Below are 25,149 nucleotides of genomic sequence, written 5' to 3' on the forward strand. Positions count from 1 at the left end.
ATTTGGTCTGGCCCTTTGTGGGTTCTGGCAGATCTCTAGCTCAGAAGGATCTAAGACTGGCAATCCCCTACCATTCAGAGCAGGAGCAACTCCGGCATGCGGCTGGACAGCTACGCCCAGCTGGTTCAACAGACCATCCTGTGCCACCAGGTGGGCGAGTGCGCCACGAGTTGGATGCCTTCCTGCTTGCCCGTGCGGGGGGTGGGTGGGGGGTGGTGTCATCTGGGGCAGCTGCCTGCTTGGGGCTTGGTTGGCTAATTTTTAAGTCGATAATTTTGTATGGCCCGTGAATGATGTTATAAATATCCAAATGGCCCTTGGCAGAAAAAAGGTTCGCCACCCCTGCCATAGGGTTTCGTCTATGAACGCATCTGCCACAGTAAACCTGTTAGCCCCTGAAGTGCCACAGTAGTCTCTCTGTAGGTCAGAACCCAAAAGGGGATCATATAGCCTCTGTAAGGGTGTCATAGGCCAGCCCTCTCTCATGGCTGCTTCTGCCCTTTGCATCCTTCTCTTTCCTCTGCCTCCTTGCCAGCTTCTTGCATTCTTGTCTCCTGTGAAGAAGGCAATAGAATCCGGGATGCTGGGCTTGCCTTAGAGGCCATTGATGGTCAGCTAAAGGGAGCCCTGGGAGTGGCGAGTGAAAGTGGGACATCCCGCTCTCAGTCAGCGAGAGGGGCAGTTCGGCTCCAGAGTTCGGGACGGGCAGAGCTCTGAGAAGCTGGTGGCAGCTGTGGGCGGTTTAGTCCTCGGGGTGACACATAAAGGAACACGAGTTTAAGCTGTTTGATTAATACAGAATCAGCAACGGGGTCATAAGGACGTTAACTCCGAGTGAATACAGTGCGCCTGGGTTTTGACACTGGGAGGAAAAAGAGTTCTCAAAAACCAGGGAGAGGGGTGTCGTCTCAGGTGTACTGAGTGATCCCTAAGTAAGGTTGAGGAGAATTAGTCTCTAATGTCCTGCGTAATCCCAGTCCAGTTTAGGTGTTAAATTGTTGGCGAGTGTCGTGTAGTTCCTTACTCCAGAAAGGGAAACTGGAGTGTGTTTTAAAGCCAACTCAAGGGAAATCGAAACAAGAAACTGACAAACAAAAACAAGCCTCTCCGTGAAAACAAAGATCTAGTATCCTGAAGTGAATTTAGCCATACCATCTAGAACAGTGGTTCCCAAAGTGGGCGGTAGCACCCCCTGGGGGGCGGTGGGATTACCTAGGGGGCACTGAGAGGTGAGGGGACAGCAGGGGGGGCACTAGAGGCGGCCCCTTCAACTATGTTGTTGGATAGGGTAGGAGGCGCTGGGGTTGAGTCTGTGGAACCAAGTCCTGAAAAGTTTGGGAACCACTGATCTAGAAGAAACACATCTCACTTGTGTAACTATATATTATTGTGAAGTGTCCACTCTCTGTTTGTTTTTGGAATAGCCTAATACCTTTCTGAAATCCAAGTTTACCTGCATAAATCCTCCTCCTGCCTTTCTGGTATAAATACATTCCTTTTGTTTTGAACTTTTACCACGAGCCTCTGCGGGCCATCAAATTTCGGACAGACCTAATTTCCCTGAAAAATCCAAGTCTCCATTCGATCTGTCACATCTCCCTTTCCCCTTTTGCGACAATAATGAGGGTAAGAAATCCATCAGACAACTAATAACTTTGTGGTGGTAGCTGAAAGAAAGTAGGGGAGAAGGGGGAGAGCTGTTAAGCATGGAAAAACCAGAGGAGGATAGAAAGAGGCATGTGTGTTCATGAGCTCTGTCTTCTACCTGCTATGGCAGATGTACTGCATCAAGCCCCTTGCTGCTAACCTCTTCACTGCCACCTTCACATATCTCCTCAACCCAGCACCCCCCAAACACACCTCCTCAAACTCCAGCTCTGGCCCAGTTGGCAGAGGAGGAGGAGATGAACTCACTTGCTTGGGGTTCATAGTGGGGGCTGCTTGCACTCTTTGTGTGATGTTTGATGGTTACTCAAAAACATCTGGTTGGGCGCAGTAGAAAATGGAACGCTGCAATAGATGGGTGCCAAAGACATAGTTTGCTTATGACATCAATAAACCTTGGGCCAGCCCTGGATGGATCACCATGTGAAATAAATTTGGACTTGTGGGTTACCATACCAAAAAAGGTTGGGAGCCAACCGCTGCATCAGATTAATACAGCCGCACCTCAGAAATTTCTCTCCTTTTTTCCCTCCCCAACCCCTTATCTGACCATGTATTGGAAATTGGAGATTGGCAGTCTTTGGTTTCCTTTTCAGTTCCAACGGTCTCTACAGCAAGTTTTTTTTAGGGGTGGTGGGTGGAATGGGAGGCTCCTGCTCTTCTCAAGGAAACTCATCATCCTAGTCAGAGGTTCTATATTGTGAGACACTGATAAGGTAATTTAGGCAGCATTAGGGCAGCATTAGGGCTGCATGAACAAAACTGGGTCGACTGCCAGGAGATTCATGCAGGATCCTACACTGAAGTGGTCTCATTCCATTGCCCCCCATACCACATGGAGCTGTTAGGTCTAGAAGCCCTAAATTTCTTTTAAATTTAATTCTTGCATGTACAGTCCCTTCTTTGATGCCTTGTGCTTTTTAATGTAAAAGCATAAATAGGCAATAGCATTGTATTTCAAGTTATTACCCTTGCCTGCAAGAACTGAAGCATTTGTTTTACAGTATAAGCTATGTCAGGTTAGCACTCCTTTCCCATCAAAGATAGCACTAACAAACTTAGCTCTTTTTTTAATCTCTTCGCTCTTTTTCTTGCCTAGAAGTGTTTGGGAAGCCTCCATTCTAAGGGCTGGTAATATGCTAGAACCATGTAGGCGAACCTATGGCACGCGTGCCGCAGCCGGCAGGCCGAGCCCTCTCTGTGGGCATACGGACCCGTCGCGTCTGCCTGGGGCTGTGCCGTGTTGCCGTGGTGAGGGCACTGAGGGCAGTGCACCTTCTCCCCAAGGCCATGCTCCCCAAGCCTGCGATGGCGCCCTCCCTCTCCTTGCACCCGGGGCAAGCCCCTCCCTCTCTCTCGCCCCACCCGTCTTCAGTTTGGACTGGGAGACTGTGGCTGAGCACCTTGCCACGCCCCCCTCTCAGCTGAGCTGCGGGGCAGCTCAGCTGTTTGTCGGGGCCCCGCCGGTCTTCAGTTTGTCTGGGGCCCTGCCCATCTAAAAAAGCATTTAGAAAATTCTACAACATTTGCAGACAATCCTACAAGCCATCAGGAAATCTACAAGGAATTTTCTAGCATTGTAGCAGCTGCAAAGGTGAATTTTAGTAACAGATTTTTACAGTTCGGTAAGATGGAGACAACCCTGTGTTTGCTTACTTCTCCAGATAAAGCCAAATTTGAAGAACTTGATCTTTCCTGCCTACACTGGTTAGATTTAGAAAATCTGGAAATGGAGCTAATAGAATTTCAAGAAAGCTCTATCTTGAGAAGATAGAAGGGATGCCAAAGGATAGCACAGTTAGTTCTGAAAATGAAATCCTTAAAGTGTGGAATTCTCTGCCAAATAATTTTATGTCAATGAAAGCATTTGGGATTGCTTTCCTTCCTTTGTTTGGATCATCTTAAACTTGTGAGCAGCTGTTTTCAGCTTGGAATTATATAAAATCTGTCACCAGAAACAGGCTAACAGATGACCTGAGTGCTGCATGTGTTGCTCTCAAACTTACAAAGTATGAGCCAAGGGTAGACAAATTATCAGCATGCACACAACAGCAAAAATCACATTAATTGTTCAAAAAATTTGACGATGTCCTCAAAGATGTCACAAAAATGGTGAATTACATCATGGCTCGTGCTCTGAATTGTCGACAGTTTCAAACACTTCTTGAGGAGGTTCAGGCACAGTATAATTGTTTACTTATGTACAATAATGTCCGGTGGCTGAGCAGAGGACGAGTCCTGGAGAGATGCATGCCAAATGCAAACTTTTACCTTTCAATAAAAAGTTGTTTGTATCATTGAAAGCTCTATTATTGTGTTTTTCTTTTAAAGCAAAATATGTGAATGTATGGGTTGTTTTTTCTAAACGAAAACCTAAGTATTCAGATTAAATTGCCGTATTGGCACTTGGCGATAAATAAGTGGGTTTTGGGTTGCAGTTTGGGCACTCGGTCTCTAAAAGGTTCGCCATCACTGTGCTAGAAGCTTATGAAGCACCCCTTTTCTAGCACCGTTTCCTTTTTGCCTTTGCTGTTATGGCAGATTCTATTTCTGTGTTATATAGCGCCTACAGCCAGGATTATGTAAATAGAGCATATTTGCAAATACAATTTGTTGATAGACTCAGGCTTTGAAAATATTTTTGAAGTGTATGGAAGTCACATCACAGAAAGGAAAGGAAATTCTGATGAAAACCAAAGCGAGCAAACATAAAGCCCCCCCCCCGAACAAAAAGGAGTCCCCAGATGCACAGAAATGAAACAAATACTGCAGAAGTTGTCTGGGATATTTCTTGCGGTATTGTATAGTAAGAAAAGTTAGTTGGGCGTGGACAGTAGTCTTCAAATGTCCTGTCTGTCTAATATCAACTGGCAGTATGAGGTGTGCATAATCATATATTTCTTTTTCTCTTTTTGTCTCTATCTTTTATTTTCTTTAAAAAAAAATAAACAGAGGAAAGGTGACAGTGCTTCTGGTGGAATCCAATTTGGGTCAGGGTGTGACCTAGTTAGGATATTGTAACTTGCCAGTAGTGATCAGTGAGTTAAAGAACTGAGAAAAGGCTAAAGAACTTTTAAAAAGGCACAGATATTTGCCTCCTTTGCCCCTTGTTATTCATATTTAGTGATGGCATCACTAGTAATAGGAGCTGGGAGAATTTTAAAGAGAAGTTGGGGCACTTTGACTCTACTTTTGGTTGGGGCAAGAGGCTGTAAATAAGTGATTGTTTTCTTTAAAATGTGCCAAAGAAAGCATATTATGATAAGACCGAAAGAAGCCAAAATGATAATATAACATACCAGGACATGCTCAGTGTATGTGGAGAAATTAGATTGTGGCAGACAATCAAGGAGGAGAACAAAAATATACAATAGCTTACCTACTGCCAACTGACATCAAGACTATGAAAAGATTGCTTAGCATCTGGCAAACTGTGAGAGTTTACAGAGTTCAAGATTTTGATTACAAAGATCACCTGCTGGGGACAATATATAAATTGCTACTTAAATATGGTACTGAATCAGAACAAATCAAACCCTGTATGGTGAAATGGATGCAAAACTTTGGAGAGGAGGTTAAGATGCAGCAGTGGGAGCAGCTACGGAGTAAATCAATTAAATTCACAGCAAGTCCTTGAGAGAAAACTGGTACAAGATGTTTTTCTGTTGGTAACATGACACCAAGGGATATCCAGAAAATGAACAAGAAGACAAGTGGTCATTGTTGGAAATGTAAAGAGATAGAGGGGACTTTCTAGCATACATGATGGGCATGTAAGAAGATCAAAAAGTTTTGGACAGATGTTCATTCAGAAATGCAGAAAATCTTAAATCTTAAAATTTGCATTGGACTCTGAAAGCATGCTGTTGGGAATGCTACCAGCAGATATAAGAAGGTCTTCAGAGGAACTGGAGAGATATATGATCACTGCAGCAAGAGTTGCTATTGCATCAAAGTGGAAGTCAGAAAAAGGTCTATAAACTGAAGATCAGAGAAACAAATTAGCAGAGTATGCAGTGATGGCAAAGCTGACAAATCTAGTGAATAAGATCCAGTGAAGAGTTAAAAAACTGAACTGTATTACTTATATGTTATGTAAGGCTTGTTTGAATGGTGAGCAAACTGGCTATCTTTTAAGCTCTTGTATTACATAAGTTTGTTATTAGAGATAAATTCTACTAGTATTGGGGATGTTTATATGTGGATATAATAGTATATGAATAAGGTTTTAATCCCCTGGGGGAAAATATAAGATGGTAATTATTATAGATGGATGGGGGGCAAGACATGAGATTAAGGCAAAGTATAAATATAATGATTGTAAGGTTATTATAATAAGGCTGTTAATAATTAATAGTATAGTAGACTTTTACGTTAGATGAATTCATAATGAAATCAAATGTTTTATGTGCATTCTGGCAAAGTATGTATAGGTATATTGTAGTGTATGGCACGTGGTTGTGTTGTCTATGTGATATTGTATGTATTGTAGTTTTAGTTTGTAACATTTAGAGTGAAAAAATAAAAATGTATTTAAAAAAAATGAGCCAAACAGTGGCTAGTTTTCTTTAGGAATCACAGGCAATTTTGGCCCTCTATTGGTCAGTCCCCAGCCACCTATTTAGAGTGATTTTTGTGACATTATTATTTTTCAGTGGAATTAGTGTAATTATCTCTTGTTTGCTGCTTTGGCAGTGTGTTTTCTGGTTTGAGTCCAGTTCAGAGGAAAACACAGGATTTCTTAGGGCTCACTGTTTATATGTTCTTGTCTTGACAACATGCATCTGCCATTTAAACTTGCACATCAAATTCCTATTGATGGCCTTAGAGTTCCTGCTGGTAGAATTCATGAGTTTTGTATACTTTTTCATATTGTTGTCATTCTAAGTTTATCTCAGGTATAAACCTTAGATTGATCATTTAATGGAGACTATTCCCCATATGGTGGGATGAAAGGGACAGCATCAGTGGTTCAAGATTGTAGTCCTCAGTCTTCTCGGTTCCTGGATTAATTTTTAACTTCCAACTAACACTTACAGTGCATTCCTGAAAGGAATGCTTGCGCCGGGCTTAGGAGGCACTGCCGAAACCTCCGCCCTGTGCAAAAAACCTGTGCAACCCTCATAGAGTTGCACAGGAGATACACCAGCAAAAAGCTGGTGTATCTTGACAATAACAAAAAGGGGTATTCCCAAGCCAAAACGGCTCGGGAGGCCCACTAATGTCGGCCCTGGCCGGCGCCGGATTGCCCTGGGAATGCCTCCTGGGGCACTGGAACGCCTCCCAGCTTGCCGCTGCGGCCTGTGCCAACGGTCAGAGGCCCGCGGAAGACTGCGTTGGCGTCCAGGCCAAGCGCTGCAGCAGCGGCTGGGGACTGCCGGCCAGGCCTGCACGCCAACGCTGGGGCCACTCACGCCGGTGTACGCCTTCTGGGTGCCGGCGGTGTGGGCTCCTGCACCAGCGGAGGCCTTCATCGGCCTCCTGAGGCCTTTGGGTTGGGCCGCCGGCGCATTTCAGGAATGCGCTGTTAATTTGGGCATTCAGGAAAAAGCATGAGGCACCTTTAAGATATATTCTCACCTTCTGTTACTCTCTTGATTTCTATCTATCTTGTCCCCTTTTTTTCTCCCTTTCCTTAAAAGAGAGAGAGAGAGAGAAGAAATTATTGTGGTGCTAGAATCTAGTGCATTCCTCATTAAATCAGGGCACAGTTCAGCTGTACTTAACTCTCTAAATGAAGGCTGCAAGACATTAGGAGAAAAGTTTAGTGGATGACAAGGTTATGTGAAATTGCTCCCACCTTATTTGGGAAGCCAATTTACATCTTTCTGCTATTAGTGGATGCAACTTTTAATTAGAATGGGGCCACGAAGCATACATGGGACTAACATGCAATCTTATGCAATCCATTGAGTTGAATGGACTTAGACTGGAGAAACTGTGCCTAGGATTGCATGGATAACTTCTTGTGTCCTCAAAGATTTTGTGTGCTTCATGGTGGTTAAAGTAATAGGGGAGTGGTGTGGACATACAGAGAAACCAATCTGCACAAAATGGTCTTGTGAATGATCTCTTTGCCACTTGCTGTAAATTGTCCTGAAACTTAATGGGGCTAAAGTACAAAAGTTATATTATTATTTTTGGGAAACTACCCAGCTGCTCTTCATTAAAACAGAGATAACAGATTTTTCCATAGCTCCCAAAATGTTAGTGTATTATCAGGTGCTTTAGATTTGAAATCCTACAGTGGTTTGCTCAGACTGCATTTGCTACAAAATCCCCTTGGAAAAGCCTGTTTTCATAAGGTATGACTGGTTACAAAAGCAAGCCTCACAGACTATATAACATAATCTGTGTTGAATCTGAAGTGATGCTGTGTTTGATACATTAGTTTTACTGTAAGATTGAGAAAGGGTGTATTGGGAATTTTGGGAATAGGGTTTCTTGTTTGCTTTAATATGTGGTCTGGTACATTTTATAACAATGTGTAGGAAAACACAGTCAAAAACTTCAGTGCAGACTGCAAGATTCAGAAAGCATGGCATTGAACAGGGATTTAGTAGAGCTGGGTTTGTTTGCTTTACAGTATCTTTGTTACCTGCATTTGGGTCGTTTCCCAGGATCCAGCTGTATCACTAGTTCAGACAAGGTTGAAAACACTGCAAGTAAAGCTCTAGGCTGAGTGGTTATCTGTGCATCAAATAATGAGCTAAATAAAAACCAACTCCATGTGGTTCAAGCTTGAAGCTTGAAAACATCCCCTCTCCAGTATTTCTCAATCATTTGATTAACTTCAGATTTGCGGGGGGTGGGGGGAGGTTTGCTTCTGAACCCACAGAACATTGTTCCTGTGCATTAAAGTAAAATGTCATGGCTGAGTGACAGCCAGGTAGTAGCAGGAGATCTCCTGCTAATTCAACTGATCTCCAGCCGATAGAGATCAGATCACCTGGAGAAAAATGGCTGCTTTGGCAATTGAACTCTATGGCATTTGAAGTCCCTCCCATTCCAAACCCCGCCCTCCTCAGGTTCCGCCCCAAAAATCTTCCGCCGGTGGCGAAGAGGGACCTGGCAAGCCTATGGCTGAGCAACCCTAAATGAAAAGGTACATTGTTTACTCACCGAGAAGGTCCTTTCCGCTCTGAAGTAGAAGGTCATCTTGTAAGCATTGGGTGTTTCTCGTTCCCATTGCTTGGAGAGGCAGGACGAAGTTTAAACTAACTTCCTGTCTCGGGGCGAGGAACGCCCACAGCTCCAGTTTTCTACTAAGAGCTCACGAGAGACAATCAACAGGTAACATATGAACAAAGAACAGGAAAAAACACAACACTGACTGTATGATGCCTACTGAATACAATAAACTTCTATAAATTTCTATAAACCCGTAAGTGTGAATGTATACTGATGTGATATAGTTGGCTAACCAGGAGATAGCCACCCGTGGAAGATGAGTTACATCTCTGGGTGGGCAAGATGACCTTCTACTTCAGAGCGGAAAGGACCTTCTCGGTGAGTAAACAATGTACCTTTCCCGCTCTGAAGGAAGGTCATCTTGTAAGCATTGGGATGTCCAAGAGCCCTTATTTTGGGGGGGAACCTGAGTCCTCATCTTCCACTACGTGTTGTAGAATGCGCCTACCAAATGCCACCTCTGCGGAAGCTAATGTGTTTATATGGTAGTGTCTAATGAACATGGAAGGGTTGGACCACGTGGCGGCTCTGCAAATCTCTTCAGTTGATGCCTGTTTGAATAAAGCGGCTGAGGTGGCGGTACTGCGTAAGGAATGAGCCGTGATACCATGAGGAACCGGAATGCCACTTGCTAAGTAGGCTTCCTTGATACAGTCTCTGAGAGTTGAACTGATTGATTGGCGAGACATAGGGAGGCCCTTGTTGGGAGCATTGAGGGAGATGAAGAGGTATTCGGTTTTTCTAAATGAGGCGGTTCTGGAGATGTATACGTGTAATGCCCGTCGCAGGTCCAGTGTATGCCAGGCTGCTTCTCTGGGATTGGAAGGGTTGGGGCAGAAAGAAGGAAGATTAATGTCCTGAGTTCGATGAAATCTTGATTGAACTTTTGGGGTAAAGGAAGGGTCAGTCCGGAGAACGACTCTGTCTTTGTGGAAAATGCATAAGTCACTGCGAACGGAGAGGGCTTTCAGCTCCAAGACCCATCTGGCAGAGGTGATGGCAGTTAAGAATAGGGTCTTCATTCTAAGGAATTTTAGAGGAACTTCTTTCAGTGGTTCAAAGGGTTTGGAAGTCAGAGCCGTTAGGACCGTATTGAGTCTCCAGGTGGGAAAGCGATGTGCCACTGGGGGGGTAGACTGTTCCACTCCCTTTATGAAGGCCTTGATCTGGGGATGTGAGGAAAGAGGAATCCCATCAATAGAGGGACAAACTGATGCGATGGCTGCAATTTGTTTGCGAAGAGTGGCGGCCCTGAGTTTTTGGTGGACGCCATCCTGTAGAAATTGGAGAAGCTGCGGTAGGGAGGGGGAGGTAGGGTCAGTGTGTTTGCAAATGCACCACCTAGCAAAGGTTTTCCACGTATAGTTGTAAATTCTGTTGGTGGAAGGGCGCCTAGCCTGTAGGATGGTAGATATAACTTCTTGAGATAGGCTGAGGGCTAAAAGCCTGTTCCTTTCAATCTCCAAGCGGTTAATTGAAACCAACTTGGATCCGGATGGCAAATGGGACCCTGCCTGAGAAGAGTGTGCGATGTTGGTAGATGCCATGGAGGATGGAGTGACATTTCCATCAGAGCCGGAAACCAAGGGCGGCGTGGCCAGTTGGGAGCTATTAGGATGATCTCCGCCCTCTCTTGTCGAATTTTCCGAATCACTTTTGGGAGGATGGGAAGAGGAGGGAAGCCGTAGAGGAGGCCCTTTGGCCATGGGGACAGTAGGGCATCCACTTGCTCCGCTTCCCTGTGGAAGAATCTGGAGAAAAAGCGAGGGACCTGGCGGTTCTGGGCTGTGGCAAACAGGTCTAGGACTGGGGATCTGAAATGTTCCGTTACTTGCCGGAAGATCTGGGGATCCAAGGACCATTCTCCCTCGATGATCGGTTGACGACTCAGCCAATCTGCCTTGAAGTTGTGTGAACCCTGAATGTGTTCCGCTTTTAATGAAAGAAGATGCTTCTCCGCCCAAGAAAGGATGGCGATGGTTTCCTTGTTCAGTTCCTTGGATCTCGAGCCGCCCTGCCTGTTGATATGGGCCTTGGAGGCCACGTTGTCCGTCCTGATGAGGACATGCTGATGGTGCAGAATGGACTGGAACTTTAGGAGGGCCAGATGGATTGCCCTCAGCTCTAGAAGATTGATGTGCTTTCTGGACTCCGATGGGGACCAGATGCCCTGGGTGAAGGTGCCCAAGACGGTTGCTCCCCAGCCCACGAGGCTGGCGTCTGTGAATACCTGGATTGGTGGTGGATGAAGATACTGTTGTCCGCCTGTGAGGTTGTTGGTGTTGGACCACCAATTTAGGCTCTTTCTGGCATCTGTGGTGAGGTTTATCTGCTTGTCTATCTTGTGGGCGATAAGGAGCTGGAAGGGCTGAAGAGCGTTCTGCAGGGGTCTGGAATGGAAGCGGATCCATGGTCCCAAGTCGATGCAGGAAATCATCGAACCAAGGAATTTTGCAAGGGTCATGAGACGATGATGCGGGGCTCTGGCCAACACTCTTGCAGCCAAGGCCAATTTGGTCGCCTTGTCCTGGGGAAGAAATACCTTGTTAAGGCTGGAGTAAATGACAGCTCCTAGGTGTCGGATGCGTTGAGACGGGATGAGAGAGCTTTTGGATTTGTTGATGATGAACCCGTGTAGTTGAAGTGATTGGACTACTCGATTTGTATGGTCTGATGCTAAGGTGGCAGATGGAGCACAAATTAAGATGTCATCGAGATATGGATGCAATTGAATCCCCTCTCTTCGAAGTGAGGCTATGATGGTGATTAAGAGTTTGGAAAAAACACGTGGTGCGGAAGCCAAACCAAAAGGTAAAGCCCTAAACTGAAGGTGTAAGTCCATATAATTGAATCGGAGGAATCTCCTATGAGAAAGGTGAATGGGTATGTGAAGGTATGCTTCGGTTAAATCTATTGAAGACATGTAGGAGCCAGGGCGAAGGGCCTCGAGGATGGACCGGAGGGTTTCCATACGGAATTTTTTCTTTTGGACAAAGCAGTTTAGGTATTTGAGGTCGAGAATTGCCCGCCAGTCACCGTTCTTTTTTGGGACAGTAAAAAATATAGAATATACTCCTGTGGACCTTTCCGGGAGAGGAACCTCTTCAATTGCCCCTATGGATAGAAGGTGCGAGATGGCGCTCAAGGTAATTCTATGTTTGTCTGGTTTTTTGTAAACTGGAGAAGTTTGGAACCTATCTCTGGGTGGAGATCGAAATTCTATAAGATAGCCAGATTGAATGGATTGAAGTACCCGGGCATCAGCCTGAGAGGTGATCCACTGTGAGAGAAATTCCTGAAGCCTGCCTCCCACCACGGAATCTTTACTGTTTGTTGGTTCTGGGGAACTTGTCAAATTTGTCGAATTTGTCCCCTTTGAATGGCTGGGAGGGAGGAGGTCTCCCGAATCGATTGAATCTGCGAAAGGATCCACGCTGGGAGGACCAGGAGGAGCGCCTTTGGTCCTGTCTGAACCTTGAAAGGGTATGGGAGGAGCGAAAGGTTTGAGGATAATGAGTGGGTCTGGAATCCTTTCGCTGGTTCTTTAGCATGTATCTATTTTTATCTTTTGTGTCAACTAACATTTTGTCCAGCCTTTCTCCAAAAAGCTTGCCTCCCTTGAAGGGGTGAGCTAAGAGAATGGCTTTGGATCGATAATCAACCTGCCAAGGTCTGAGCCATAGAGCACGACGTATAGCAGTGTTAGAAGCTATTGCTCTGGAGGCAAGGATGAGTGCATCCAGGGATGCATCCGCCATGAAGGCGGAAGCCTGCAAAACCCTAGACAAGCCCTCGGCTACTCTTTTATCTGCAGAAGGAAGAAGCTTAATTAGTTTCTTAGTCCAAGCATTGGTAGCGCGAGCTATCAGGGCGGTGGTGGTGTTGGCCTGTATAGCGAGGGCGGATGCTTCATGGACTCTCCTGGAAAGAGAATCCATCTTTCTGTCTAGCATGTCCTTGATAAACCCGCCCCCGTCCTCTGTAAAGAAATCTGAGGTCTGGAGCGCAGTTACTGCAGCGTCCACCACAGGGAGCTCTAACAATTCCATAGCATAAGGAGCCAGGTCATACAGTTTCTTAGCAGAGCCTGAAAACTGTTTGTTGTGTAGTGGTTTGTCCCATTCTGCTCTTATAAGATTTTCAAAATGTACAGGAAGGGGAACCTTAATTACATGAGAGTCTCCCTGGGGAAAATAGTCCTTGCACCCCCTGCGTTTAACCTTAGATTGAGGTTCTTCTGAGATTTCAGGCTCGCTCAGGAGGTCTAGGGCAAATAATGCCTTGGCCAAAGAGACTGATAGTCCTCATGGTGGAAAAGCCTGGGCTGCTGCTCTTGGGTGGAGGGGAGCTCTTCATCTGAAATGAATTCTCCTTCCTCCAAATCCCCAGCTATAATTTCCCGGCTGGTCACAGAATCGTCATCCCTAATGGGCAGTTCAGGCCTCCTGGGATTGGCTTTAAGGGCAGCCTTAGTTAACCACTGGGTGTTGTTTTGGCTGCAGCCTGGTTCTTCCTGTGAGGGGGAGGAGGCTGAAGATGAATGAGAGGATGAATGGGAGGGTGATTCCAAAATATGGGGATCCCCCTGCTGGGTGCCAACCCCTCCCTTCTGGGCCGTCAGAATAAGATTCTGTAGTCTGAGGAAATGGTCCTCAAAGGTATTTTTAATCAGTGTCTGGACCCGATCCTCGGTCAAAGGGACATTAGTAGGGGCCCCACCCTCAGCCGAGGGGGGGGTACTTTACCCTTAGAAGAATCTGCCCGCTTGTTGGAGGAGGGGCCGGCAAGGACCTTAGAGGTCGAGGCGGCACTCCTCTTAAGATGGCGGCGGCGGGTCGTCTTTTTCCGCTCTTTTTTTCCTTTTCCTTCCCGGCCGCGCCAGCAGCCGCGCCGCTCTTTTCGGGCTTGGGGGGGGCCGGAGCATCTTCCCCTGATTACCGAGCCGCGAGTCCGCCCGGGCGGCTGGCGGTGGGAATCGTTTTGAGGGCTGCGTCCCGATCGGTGTCGGAAAGAAGCTCGACTTCTTCCGAATGGGCCGCGGAGGCGGCCATCTTGGTTTCTCTCCCCTGCCGGCTCAGCCCTACCACCGGAGCAATGCAGCCGTAGCCGCTAAGGTCCGGGCGGGCGCGAAAAAACAGACGGGGGGAAAACGCAGACAGGGAGACGACAGAGGGAGGAAGGGAAGGGAAAGAACAAAGTTGGAGGAACAAAGGGGTAAGAAATTCTTAAATTCTAGCAATGCTAGTTCCCAGCTAAGGCTGGGACGTCCTCTCTCCGCAAAGGCAGGAGAAAAACTGGAGCTGTGGGCGTTCCTCGCCCCGAGACAGGAAGTTAGTTTAAACTTCGTCCTGCCTCTCCAAGCAATGGGAACGAGAAACACCCAATGCTTACAAGATGACCTTCCTTCAGAGCGGGAAGGAAGGGGGAACCCCTGAACTTCTGTCAAAAAATTTCTAATTCAGTATCTAATATCTCAGTAGAAAACTGCAAAGCAGAGAGCTCTTTAAAAAGACTCTGTTTTAGAGTCTGTGTACAGCTAGTGCCGTGTAGCAATTAGACCTTGAGAGACTGGGGCTCAAATCCTCCCAGGGCCATGTAGCTCACAGGGTGATTTACAGTGAGTTTCTATGCGGAGTTACTCCAATCTAAGTCCATTAATTTCAGTAGGCTTTAACTGGAGTAACTCTGCATAGAATTGCACTGTTATAGGCAGCCACTGCTGTTCAGCCAAATCTTCCTCACAGGGTTGGTGAATGGCTAAAATTGTAGGGCAGGTAAGAGACCAAGTGGGTTGCCGTAGGCTTCTCAGGCGGGGTAAAAAATACCCCAACTAGTAAATTTAAATTGGATTCTCCCATATTGTCATACAGAGCTTGGTGTTAAATGGGTCTATGGTCCCACATCTTTTCTGCAGAGGTTAACGTTCTGTGTTGTCTTTATATGTATATATGTATGTGTGTGTGTGTGTATAATAAAGTTCTGATTTTATTTTTACCTACTTTATTGAACTTGTTTTTTACATGGTAACATAAAAAAAAGTGTGGACCAACACTGGCTTGCATCCCTACATGCAGAACGATGTTTTTAACAGTGATCTTTCCCCTAGAAGCTTTCTGATTTTTAAAAAATACTTCATTTATATCCCACCTTTCTCTTCTTTGGGGACTGAAAACAACTCACAACATTCTCCTATCCATTTTATCTTTATCTAACCTACCCTGTGAGGTAGGTTAGTCTGAGAGTGTGTGACTGGCCCAAGGTCACCCAGCAAACTCCTATGGCAGAGTGGAGAGTTGAATGTGGTTCTCCCAGATCCTTGTCCAACACTCTAATCACTACACCACACTGTCTCTCTTTAAGAGTTGAGGGTTACAATATAGCAGTTTAAGTGGCATTAACTCTTTCTTTTGTTTAGGTCATGCTGGCTGCTTCTTACTGGTCCCTTCTTGCACCTGCCATTGAACTGGCTGAGGACTCCGGGAAGTTTGGGGCCTTTGCATTCTTCCCTGTAGTAGTTGGCTTCACTTTGGGAGCAGCATTTGTGTACTTTGCGGACTTTCTTCTCCCTTGGCTGGTAAGTAACCCTTATAGTCTTGAATTGTCATGGCCAGGTAGGACCATTTTTTACTTGCATTGTGTGTCCTGGAAACTGTTTTTGTTTTGCACTCAGTGAGCAAATGTGCTGCACAATGTACACATTCCTTCCTTACTGTAAATCCAGCTCCTTGATTTGGGGGCAGAAGGTAGTGGCAGTGCGTTCTTGATGACCCCTCCCATTTCCAAATCAATAAGTGATTAAAAACAAAAACATCTTATTAAACAGTTTATGGCAAGCATGCAAGTCTTCCATATGCTGAAGATCTATCCAGTAGTAGATGTTCAGGAGCTTCAGGAAGAATGAATGAAGCCAAATATCGGAAGAGGTATCACCATGTTTTTTTGGCCCCTTCAAGTTAATGTCTCCAATGTGTGCATTTCAGATTGGATCACTGCTTGTGCTCGATGGTAGTGGCTGTGTAAAGATCAAACATAGAGTAGCAGAGAGTTGTACCCTTGGAAACCAGTGCACGTAGGCACCTATTCTTTCCTTCTGCACTCCAAGTCCATGTACACCTCCTAGTGGTCTATTAACTAATGCCTTCTCCTTCCTTTGTGTTGGGCTTTAGTATTAGTGTGGCAAGTGTGCAGAAATTCCTGGTGGCTATTCCCCAGGGCATAGACAAGCAGGCAGGAACTTTTACCCCACATCTCTTCCATTCCCTACTGAACTGTCTGACAAGAGGACAGAAGAGTAGCTTGCAATCATGTGGTTGAAGAGGCAGAAGCAAGCAATCTTCTGTCATTTCCATTTACTGCTTAAGGAATCTTCTTGGTCTGTAGTTGTGTCAGTGAGGTTTGTGAAAAGTCCAAGAGATGTCTAGAGATGAGGAAAGGCCTTTTTGTTTGGGTTAGTGTAGTGTTTAGGATGAAGCTTGCGTATGGATTGTGAGAGTTTGTGTTGAGGTAGGCTGAGAAAGTAGCTGACCAAGGAATTGCTAGCAGTAAAAAAGAGTAGGAGTCCAGTAGCACCTTAAAGACTAACAAAATTTCTGGCAGGGAAATTGCTAGGGCATGTCAACTACAGCCCAGGAAAGTACCTCATCCTAAAGCCCTTCTGGAGTGTCTTGACTGTAGGGCTATGCCTTCCCCAAATGTAGAACTTGAGGCCAAAAGACAAAAACTAAAAGAAAGCAGCTAGCCAGAAGCATCGAATCAGAGAGCCTACCAGAATGGGAGAGTACCTTAACCAAGCACTACCTGTCATTAAAGTGGCTGTAACTATCTCTGTAGGGAAGCTCAGCTTGAGGAGGTGGTCTGAGGAGGTCAGTACTGTCAGAAAAGAGACTACATTCTTGACGGTCTATTGTCCCAGGCTGCCTAACCTGCAGCACAGAGTTTTCTTCTTATAAGAAGCAGACTTTAGATGGTACAGCTAAAACCTTGATTGGCTTTATGCAGAAGGTTGCATGGCAGGGGACTATAATACACAGTTTTCATATTTCTTTTATAAGCTGATGTAAAATTCAGAGTACATGAATTAATTAATTTTTAAAAAATATGTAAGCTTGCTACTAACTCAGGCAATTACCTTTGATTGATTTGTATACCAATGTATACGTCCCGTATGGGCCAAGCTATCAATGAATGATCATGCAGTTCAAAAGCCGATAAGCCTTTTTCTGTATAGTCACCATTAACCCTTAACAGTTTGGCGGTTTCCTGGCAAATATCTCAGCTGGTAGTTTCACTGCCTTAGGGTATTATGATCACTTGTGCAAGAGCAGTTATGGTCATCTTTTTTCAGTGTATTGCTTGATGCAACCACCAGCTTAAGTAAACTTTAATTATAATAGAGAATGGAGTGCTCATGTGCTTGAGAGCAGCTGCCAGCGTCCTGACGTTGGGAGGTCACAGGGTTTAAATGTATTTATATTATTTTTGATTTGGTAAAAGAATCGGGATCCACACTTTGAAAGCTGCCTTATTTTTTCTAGGCAGGCATCTTATCTGTAGCTAAGAAGCAGTTCAGGGCTTAGAAGAGGGCTGTACACATCACTCTCCATCTGTTTCCTCCATCACTTTCAACTGTTGCCAGGAAGAACCTGGAGCTACAGATTCTCCAGCTGTCTGGGTGGAGAAAAGCCTCACCCTTTAGGGATAAAGGCATCTGGTGCTACCTGGGCCTGGTGGTTTAGCAGCATACTTTGGGAGGGTTGTGTGTGGATGTGGGACCTATTTGCTACAGGAGAATGTTTAAAGAGCAGCAGCTCGGGAGACAACAATACACATTGCTCCCCAAGCCTTTCTCTTTTACAACTCTTTTAAAAATAAAAACAAGACATACTATATTTGTTATATTTCACTTATTTTGAGGTGCTTTGGAGTCCTGTTGGGCAGAAAAGGGGAATATAAATATTTCTAAAATACTGTTACTCGGTGGAGTAGTTGATTGGGTAAACAAGTAGCCACCTCCCCCCCCCCCCAGTTGATCATAGCTTCTTTGGATAGGGTTGGCTATGAATGACTAGGTTTGTATTGCTTTGGTAGTTGAAACAAAGTAGATAACAGAGGTTGCGCACTCCACAACTTTTGTTTGGATGGAAACTTGGGTGTAATTTTATGCAGAAGACATAAGGAAGTCATGTTTCTGAAGGTTCTCTCAGGCAGGTTGCATGTTCTGTATTGCTGTTTGCTTTGAGGTTATGTGAACGAAAGGCCTAATAATTCTTTTTGTCCCACACCGTGCTCCCTCACAATCATTCTGCTTATATTGTTTCCATTGATCAGAATCATAGTGAGGAAAAAGCCATTCTCAGCTGTCAAGGCATAAAAACTGTCCATTTTCCAAACTGTGACTAATTCTTAGTATCAAGTCTAAGAAGCAACTTTATAGCACTAAAAGTGACTTATCCTGCTGAACTCTTATTTCAGGGTATAAATTGCGTCTTTGGTTGTTCTGCCAAGGCAGAGGTTCTTTTGGATTTGGAGGCAATAAATACACAGGTAGGTGAAGGAAAAGCAATGCTTTACTTATAACACACAGCATTCAGCTTATAACACAAAGTATTCAGCTTATAACACAAAGCATTCAGCTGGCACACAATATAGCATTTATACTTTACAAGAGCTTATCTCCACTTCGGCTGCTGGGAGCTCCGTGTACAGCAGCGAGAGAGACCCCGGGTCGTCAGTCAGGTTACACAGCATCCAGATCCTGATCTGTGCTGAAGCTCTCTGCTGGTCTTCACTCTTGGGTTTTTGTCACTCAGGCCAGATACCTTAGGTTGATTCAGTGCACCTGGCTCACAACTTTTCATTCCTGATCGTGCATACCAGCTGATGCATGAGTCAGCATAGAATGCCTAATCAATCTGAGATTACACCTGGTACACAATGCTCCCATCTTGTAAGAAAAAAAGAAAACAAACTATGCTTAATAGGGCAGCATTCTTTACAGAAGGAATATGGGGGAAATGAGACATGTCAACCTAAACTCCTCGCCATACAATATTCTTCCGCATATTTCCAATACACTGGTTCACCCTGATCACCCATCTTCAGGGGAAAAACCTGTACTGGTTTATGGTATACATGATGGTAAAATACTATGAAGTCTTTAATTTTAATTTTTTATTTTTAATATCTTGTTTTCTTCCAAACCAGGGTGGATTTGATTTAAATCAAATAAATTTAAAACATGATTTAAATCACTAGTCAGTAAGACTAAATGTAAATCATGGATTTCTACATAAAGACTTGTGGAGTATTTTGCTCAAAAGGTTTCACTTTCATTTTTACTGCTTGCCCCTCCCTCCTCACACTTAGCTCCTTGTGCAGATCTTTTCCAATCCAAACAATCTTCTATTCATTCAACTTCTTGAAATTTAGCACTTAAGGTGTAAGTGGTTGATTCTGCGTACATACATATGCAAAGGAACAATGTGATTAAGGTCTTTTTCTCAACTCTGTATGTTTACAACATGAGAGAGCCAGCATGGTGTAGTGGTTAAGAGCGGTGGTTTGGAACGGTGGACTCTGAGCTAGAGAACCGGGTTTGATTCCCCACTCCTCCACATGAGTGGTGGACGCTAATCTGGTGAACCAGGTTGGTTTCCCCACTCCTACACATGAAGCCAGCTGGGTGACCTTGGACTAGTCACAGTCTCTCAGTTCCATCTACCTCACAGGGTGTCTGTTGTGGGGAGGGGAAGGGAAGGTGATTGTAAGCTGGTTTGATTCTTCCTTAAGTGGTAGAGAAAGTCAGCATATAAAAACCAACTCTTCTTCTACTACTTTATTTTATAACATTTTTGCTGTGAAGAAAGCATGTTAACTCTGCAGACACAAATTCACAGTTTTGAGAACTGCAAAACCAAGCATCTGATAATATCTTCTAGATAGAAAGATTACCCAAAATGCTCTTCCAGAGGTTTCTGTAAGATTATGACATTGTGAATGGATTAATGGAATTCATTTACCAAAAAATTTAAACATTGCATGAATATACAGCCTCATGCTATATAATTAAAAACTAATAATTATTTAATAATGAATAACCTTTGGACTATAATATATCTTAAATAGAAAACTATAGATAAAATTTTCATTAAAAACCATTTTATTTTTAAAAATCTGATTTAAATTTAAAAAATCCTTTTTAAATTTTTTTTAAAAAAGATAATTGATTTTTATCCATTGTGTTACAAACATAATTTGTTTAATAAACTTGTATCCTCTAGGTTTTTAATGTCTCAGGTCTCAGCAAGCATAGGTGTTTGTATTGACAGATAAGTCTTGGTTCTCTCGTGGAAATACGCAAGGTCTTCAGTTTTGTTTTGAGTTATCTGGATTTGGGACCAACCCATATCTCTTGTCTGTAAAGTGGCAGTGCTAGGATTTCAGCATAGGATTCTTAGCAAGATTGGGGCCTGTGAGCAACTGCTTTTGAATAAACAATTTGGAAATTAGGATTCTCTGAGCTCTCAGGGCCTGATTCCTTTTCCCATGCCTTCCAGAATGTTTTGTCTTTTTGTGAATTTACAATGTCAGATTTGTCTGCATACCTAGGGAGCGCTCCAAGTACCTTGCTCTTGGGTGCTCCCTGAGTATATAGACTCTTAACATGTCTGTTCCTGGTCTCATTGTGTCATTTTCATCACCCATGCAGGGGGTAGTCAGTTTTATTAGTGACAAGAAGGGGAAACATTTGTGTTAGATAGTTAAGGCAGGGATGCTGTTACCAGAGGTGGAAAAAGAAAGGTGAATGGGTTTTCCCTACTAGTTTCCAACCATAGTAGCTTTGGTTGAAAGGCAAAACTGAGAGGGATTCTACACTGGATAAATATTGTAGCGAGTAGGAAGCAGAAAGAAGAATAAGCTGCACAGTTTCAAGTAGAGTCAACTCAAACTAAAAACAAATTATTGTTTTCATTGCTATTTAACATCTGAACATATTTCTCCTGTGAAATGGAAAGAGCAAACCTTATCTTTGGTTGAGCCTTTCCCCTTTTTGCAACATGTTTCCAGTAAACTAATTCATGCTGCTAAAAACAAAAACCTGTTAATTATCCCCTTTTCTATATAATATTTGATCAAATAGGAAGTGACTTACATTATCAAAATGTCCCCTCTTTAACTTGTGTCCCTTAATAATATCTCAGGGATCATTGTGTTGGAAGTGAAGGATGACGGAGGGTCTCTTTGCAGCAAGCACACCAGCACTGGGGGACCGGGGGTGGGGGGTGGGGACAGTAGAACTACTTGTCTGTTCTGTGACTATCCCTTTGTTACCTAGATTGCTAGTCTTAGGGACTTCTGTCTAGCTGCTCCCTGTTGTCCCTTGTCTCCCCTACCTCCAAGAGGGGAACACTCGCTCTTCGTCTCTCCTAGTTAGGCATTCAAACTAGCTAGCTATCTCACCTTTCCTGCCACAGTATGGATTTGTATAGCAATAAAGAATATTCTTTCCTTTGTTAAAGCAACAAGCCTCATGTGGACTGTATCCTAAGGCAGCCTCCCTTCCTCTTGTGCCTAGCCAGCTCAAGCTAATATATTGCTGCTGACTAACGAAGGCTCTGCTGATAACTTTTCACTTTGAGACCATAGGAGTACCTCTGTTTGTATGAAAGCACACAGGAGTTTTTTTTGTTTTTTTTTACTGCAACAGACCAACTTCGACTAACCCTGCGAAATGTGCGTTCATGTGGCAATAACTGTTGCTACTTGGTAGCAGTCATGAGCCTATGGGTTGGATCTGGCAATCTGTCAGCAGAAGCAGCCCATATTTTCACATTGCCCATTCCCCAGCCCTGGATAGCTGATTTATGGGGTCATGGGATCTACATGCACAGCCACACAGGTCAGGGGGCTGCAGGGAATTGAAATAGCCCTTTCTTCCAAAGGTGCAGCTCTGGTGATAGAATAGGGAAGAGGAGAAATTTTGCCTCCTTCCCTGTGTTCACTGAAGCCCTTTAATTTATGTGGCTTTCTGTCTATATGGTCTTACGACTTCAGAAATCGAATTTTTGAGGGGTTGGAAAAGAATGTGGCGAAAATCTGCATCTGCCAGTGCCTCCCACTAAAGCTTTTAGATTAATGCAGTGTTGTTATGTAACCCTTTTCATTTGGAATAGACCTGTATTGTTATGGGTTAGTGGTATATTTCTTTTCCTGTTGAACCCAGGCCTAGGCAGAAGACAGTTCTTTGGAAGTGGTGAAACCATTAGTTTTGCAGCCTTCCATATGTGTTAGTCATGCTTGTATGGTGAAGTTTAGCAGTGTATTTATTTTACATACTTTTAAAGAAGTTTTAGCATTTTCTTCAAAATGTTCAGTGTAGTTTAACAATATTCAAAACAGAATAATAAATCTCTTATTGACTCCTGCTAACTATGTAACTAGATCATCTAACCAAGCTGTGGCTGCTGCCCTTGGGGTTGGGGTGTGTGTGTGTGCATGCTGAGAAGGTGAAACCAAAGTAAGCTTTCCAGGGTGAAATACCATGTGCATGTACCTGCCAAAGTTATAAGCCAGAAGAAAACTCAGGAAACAAACTTTTTTTAATGCTTCCCAAGAAAGCTTGTAAGTTCAAAATGAAGGGGAGATTGCCCATCACAATATACAGCTGGAACCATGGGCACATCTTTCAACTTCTGAACACTGAAATGAGAGAAGAAAGGCTCAGAAATTACTTGAAACATTAGAGAACTTTTTCAAGCAATGAGTGGAAAGAACATTTTAGGTGGAGCTGAGGTATGTGTATTTTCTAGATCAAAATGATTTTTTCAAGGAACACGTTCCTATGAAAAAGATGGAATAATTTCATTTGCTCAAGGTCCTTTTTTAATATTGCGCTAGGAAAACATATTTGTTCCCAACAGGCACATGCCATAATGAACCACAGCCAGTTGCAAGTTCCCTGTGGCATATGCCTGTATTTTGCATTTGTTCTGATGCAGTTACTTTAGAAAACAAGTATAATGTCTGTAGCATGTATAGTATTGTTTCTAAAAATGTAAAACATTAATCTTGTCCTAAAGGGGTATGGTACTTTGTATGGAAGGAATGTATTTTTGAAGGACAAGGGTGAAGAGGTTGCTTGTTGTACCATGTAGTTGTGGTATCTGAATATTGTGATGTTTTTAGTATCCATCGTCACAGGCCCATTGCTTTGTATCACTTTTAGCTTATATTCCTCTTTTCTGTGTTGCTCTCCCAATTGAATTTGAGTGGTGAAAGCAAGCTGGCCAAAGCTGCTTTTTTCATTGATCATTTGGCATGGAGCCACAGCAATCTCCAGTCCCCTTTGGGCACAGCTGTAGGCAATCGGGGTGGGGGGAAGGCACTGCAGAATTGGATATTACCCATTTTTAATGAAGAACAGAATGTCAGGCAAGTGTTGAGGGGTGTCAGCATCTCAAATCAGCCGTCCATTTGAAGGATAGTCTAGTGATAGCTTTAATTCTTGTGAATAAGAGGTGATTGGCTGAAAAGATTCAGATTCCACTCCCCCAAATACTATTAGATGGAAGGGTGTTTCATACAGAAGTGATTTCTGTGTAGGAAATTGTATGACTCCCAGGTGTGTTGCATCACATCAAATGATGATAGCGCTTCTGATTGCTTTGTGTGCTTGTCTGTGTGAGAGAGTTGGTCAGAGAGAATCAGCTGCTTAAGGCTATGAGGGAATTCGAACAAGAGAAACAAGAACTGTTAAGCCACTCTAATACCCAAGTTGTTGTCTTTGCAAATAGCCCTAAGCTCTGTAAATGTAAAAACAATAACTCTGATTCAGTCTGAGGTCTCATGAAAGTGCATAAACTATCAGATGCAGGCTTTCAAAACTACAGGTGCAGTCATCAGAATCTCACAAGATCTTAAGGAAGTGACCTGTTTCTTTCAGCTGAACGATTATTTGATTCTGAAGTGTTTGCAGAAAAATGTATAGACATTATTGCATCCAGTGACCAGTCAGTGAAAGGTGCTGACAAATGGGGATCTCTGCTGACAGAAAAGGGCAGATGGGGCTATTTTGCCCTCTCCTCCCTCCCCAGGCCTGGTTGGCTGCAGGGCCTCGTGGGTCCTAGTGTTGGAAAGGAGTGCTGGTGGGGTGGGGGCAGAGGACAGAGGAAAGCGCTACAATCCTTGTACACACGGATCACTAGATTCTTCCCTGGGTCTTGAAATTCAGAATAGCCAAGAAAAGAAAATTCTCCCTGTTTACAACATGTTGGACAATTACGTCAGAGACTCAAATCCCCCCACATTTTGGGCCTGTTTTTGGGCTTACCATGATGTCAATATTTCCCCTGCCATCAGTCCTCCCTTTCTATAAAAGTGCCCTAGCAAGGGCAGGGATGACTAGTAGTATCCAGGTCATCCCTTCTAGGGCAATGCTGTTAGTTTATTTTGAGATTGCTCATATTGCTGCTGAAGCATTTGGCAAATAGTTCGCACTTTGCAGTAACTATTGGATTTGTGGGCAGAGGTGGGAGCTATTTGGAACCATTTGGGAACAGATACTGCTTTGAATCTACTGGAGGATTTATGTGAATGGAGGGAAGGGTGCTGTGGCTCAGTGGTAGAGCATCTGCTTGATACGCAGAAGGTCCCAGGTTCAATCCCCGGCATCTCCAGTTAAAGGGACTAGGCAAGAAGGTGATATAAAAGACCTCTATTTGAGACCCTGGAGAGCCGGTCTGAGTAGACAATACTGACTTTGATTCAGTATAAGGCAGCTTCATGTGTTCATGTGCAGTTTTTGCCAATTCCCCCCCTTTTGCAGAACTCCAACGCCCCCTCATGCTGTTCCTGGGGCAAGATAGTCACACTCCATTGACAGAAATCCCTTCCATCTGTGGAAATTTCCAGTGGATAGCAATGGATTTTTCTCTGAGTGCTAGCACAGGACTAATCATTTCGGTAGCTAATAGTTGCATTTTGATGTCTCTGAAGGCATAAGTGGTTAATGTTTTAAGAATCACATGATCAGAAAGCTGTTCTAGCTGCCTGATAGAATTAATGGCTGGGCTTTTTCATTCTCATTGGACCATTTGTATGAGGGTTTAATGTAAAACCTAGAGGCTAAAACAGCACAAACATTCTTAAATTTCATTAAAAACTGTACAAGTTCTCTTCAGTTTGCCTGAAGACTAAAGGTATGATAGATCCTCTCTGCTTCCAAACACCAATAGCAAAAGATCTGGAAGTCTTATAAGCTGAACCCTTTGTAAAGCTGGAATTCATTGTGAAGTT

The 25,149-nt window shown here is 43.9% G+C and overlaps 1 protein-coding gene and 1 non-coding gene across 2 annotated transcripts in view; both read left to right on the top strand.

Annotated features, from left to right (window-relative positions):
- SLC39A11 (solute carrier family 39 member 11) overlaps positions 1-25,149 on the top strand; it is a 437,903-nt gene that overhangs the window by 27,074 nt on the left and 385,680 nt on the right. Inside the window, exon 3 of the mRNA XM_056863058.1 lies at positions 15,272-15,430. Within this exon, the coding sequence (XP_056719036.1) occupies positions 15,272-15,430 (159 nt within the window). The remainder of the gene's footprint in view (positions 1-15,271; positions 15,431-25,149) is intronic.
- On the top strand, positions 24,459-24,530 carry TRNAI-GAU (transfer RNA isoleucine (anticodon GAU)). The gene has a single exon. It is a non-coding gene; the product is annotated as a tRNA-Ile (tRNA).

This window comes from Euleptes europaea, chromosome 1, assembly GCF_029931775.1.
Source record: "Euleptes europaea isolate rEulEur1 chromosome 1, rEulEur1.hap1, whole genome shotgun sequence".
NCBI lineage: Eukaryota > Metazoa > Chordata > Lepidosauria > Squamata > Sphaerodactylidae > Euleptes > Euleptes europaea.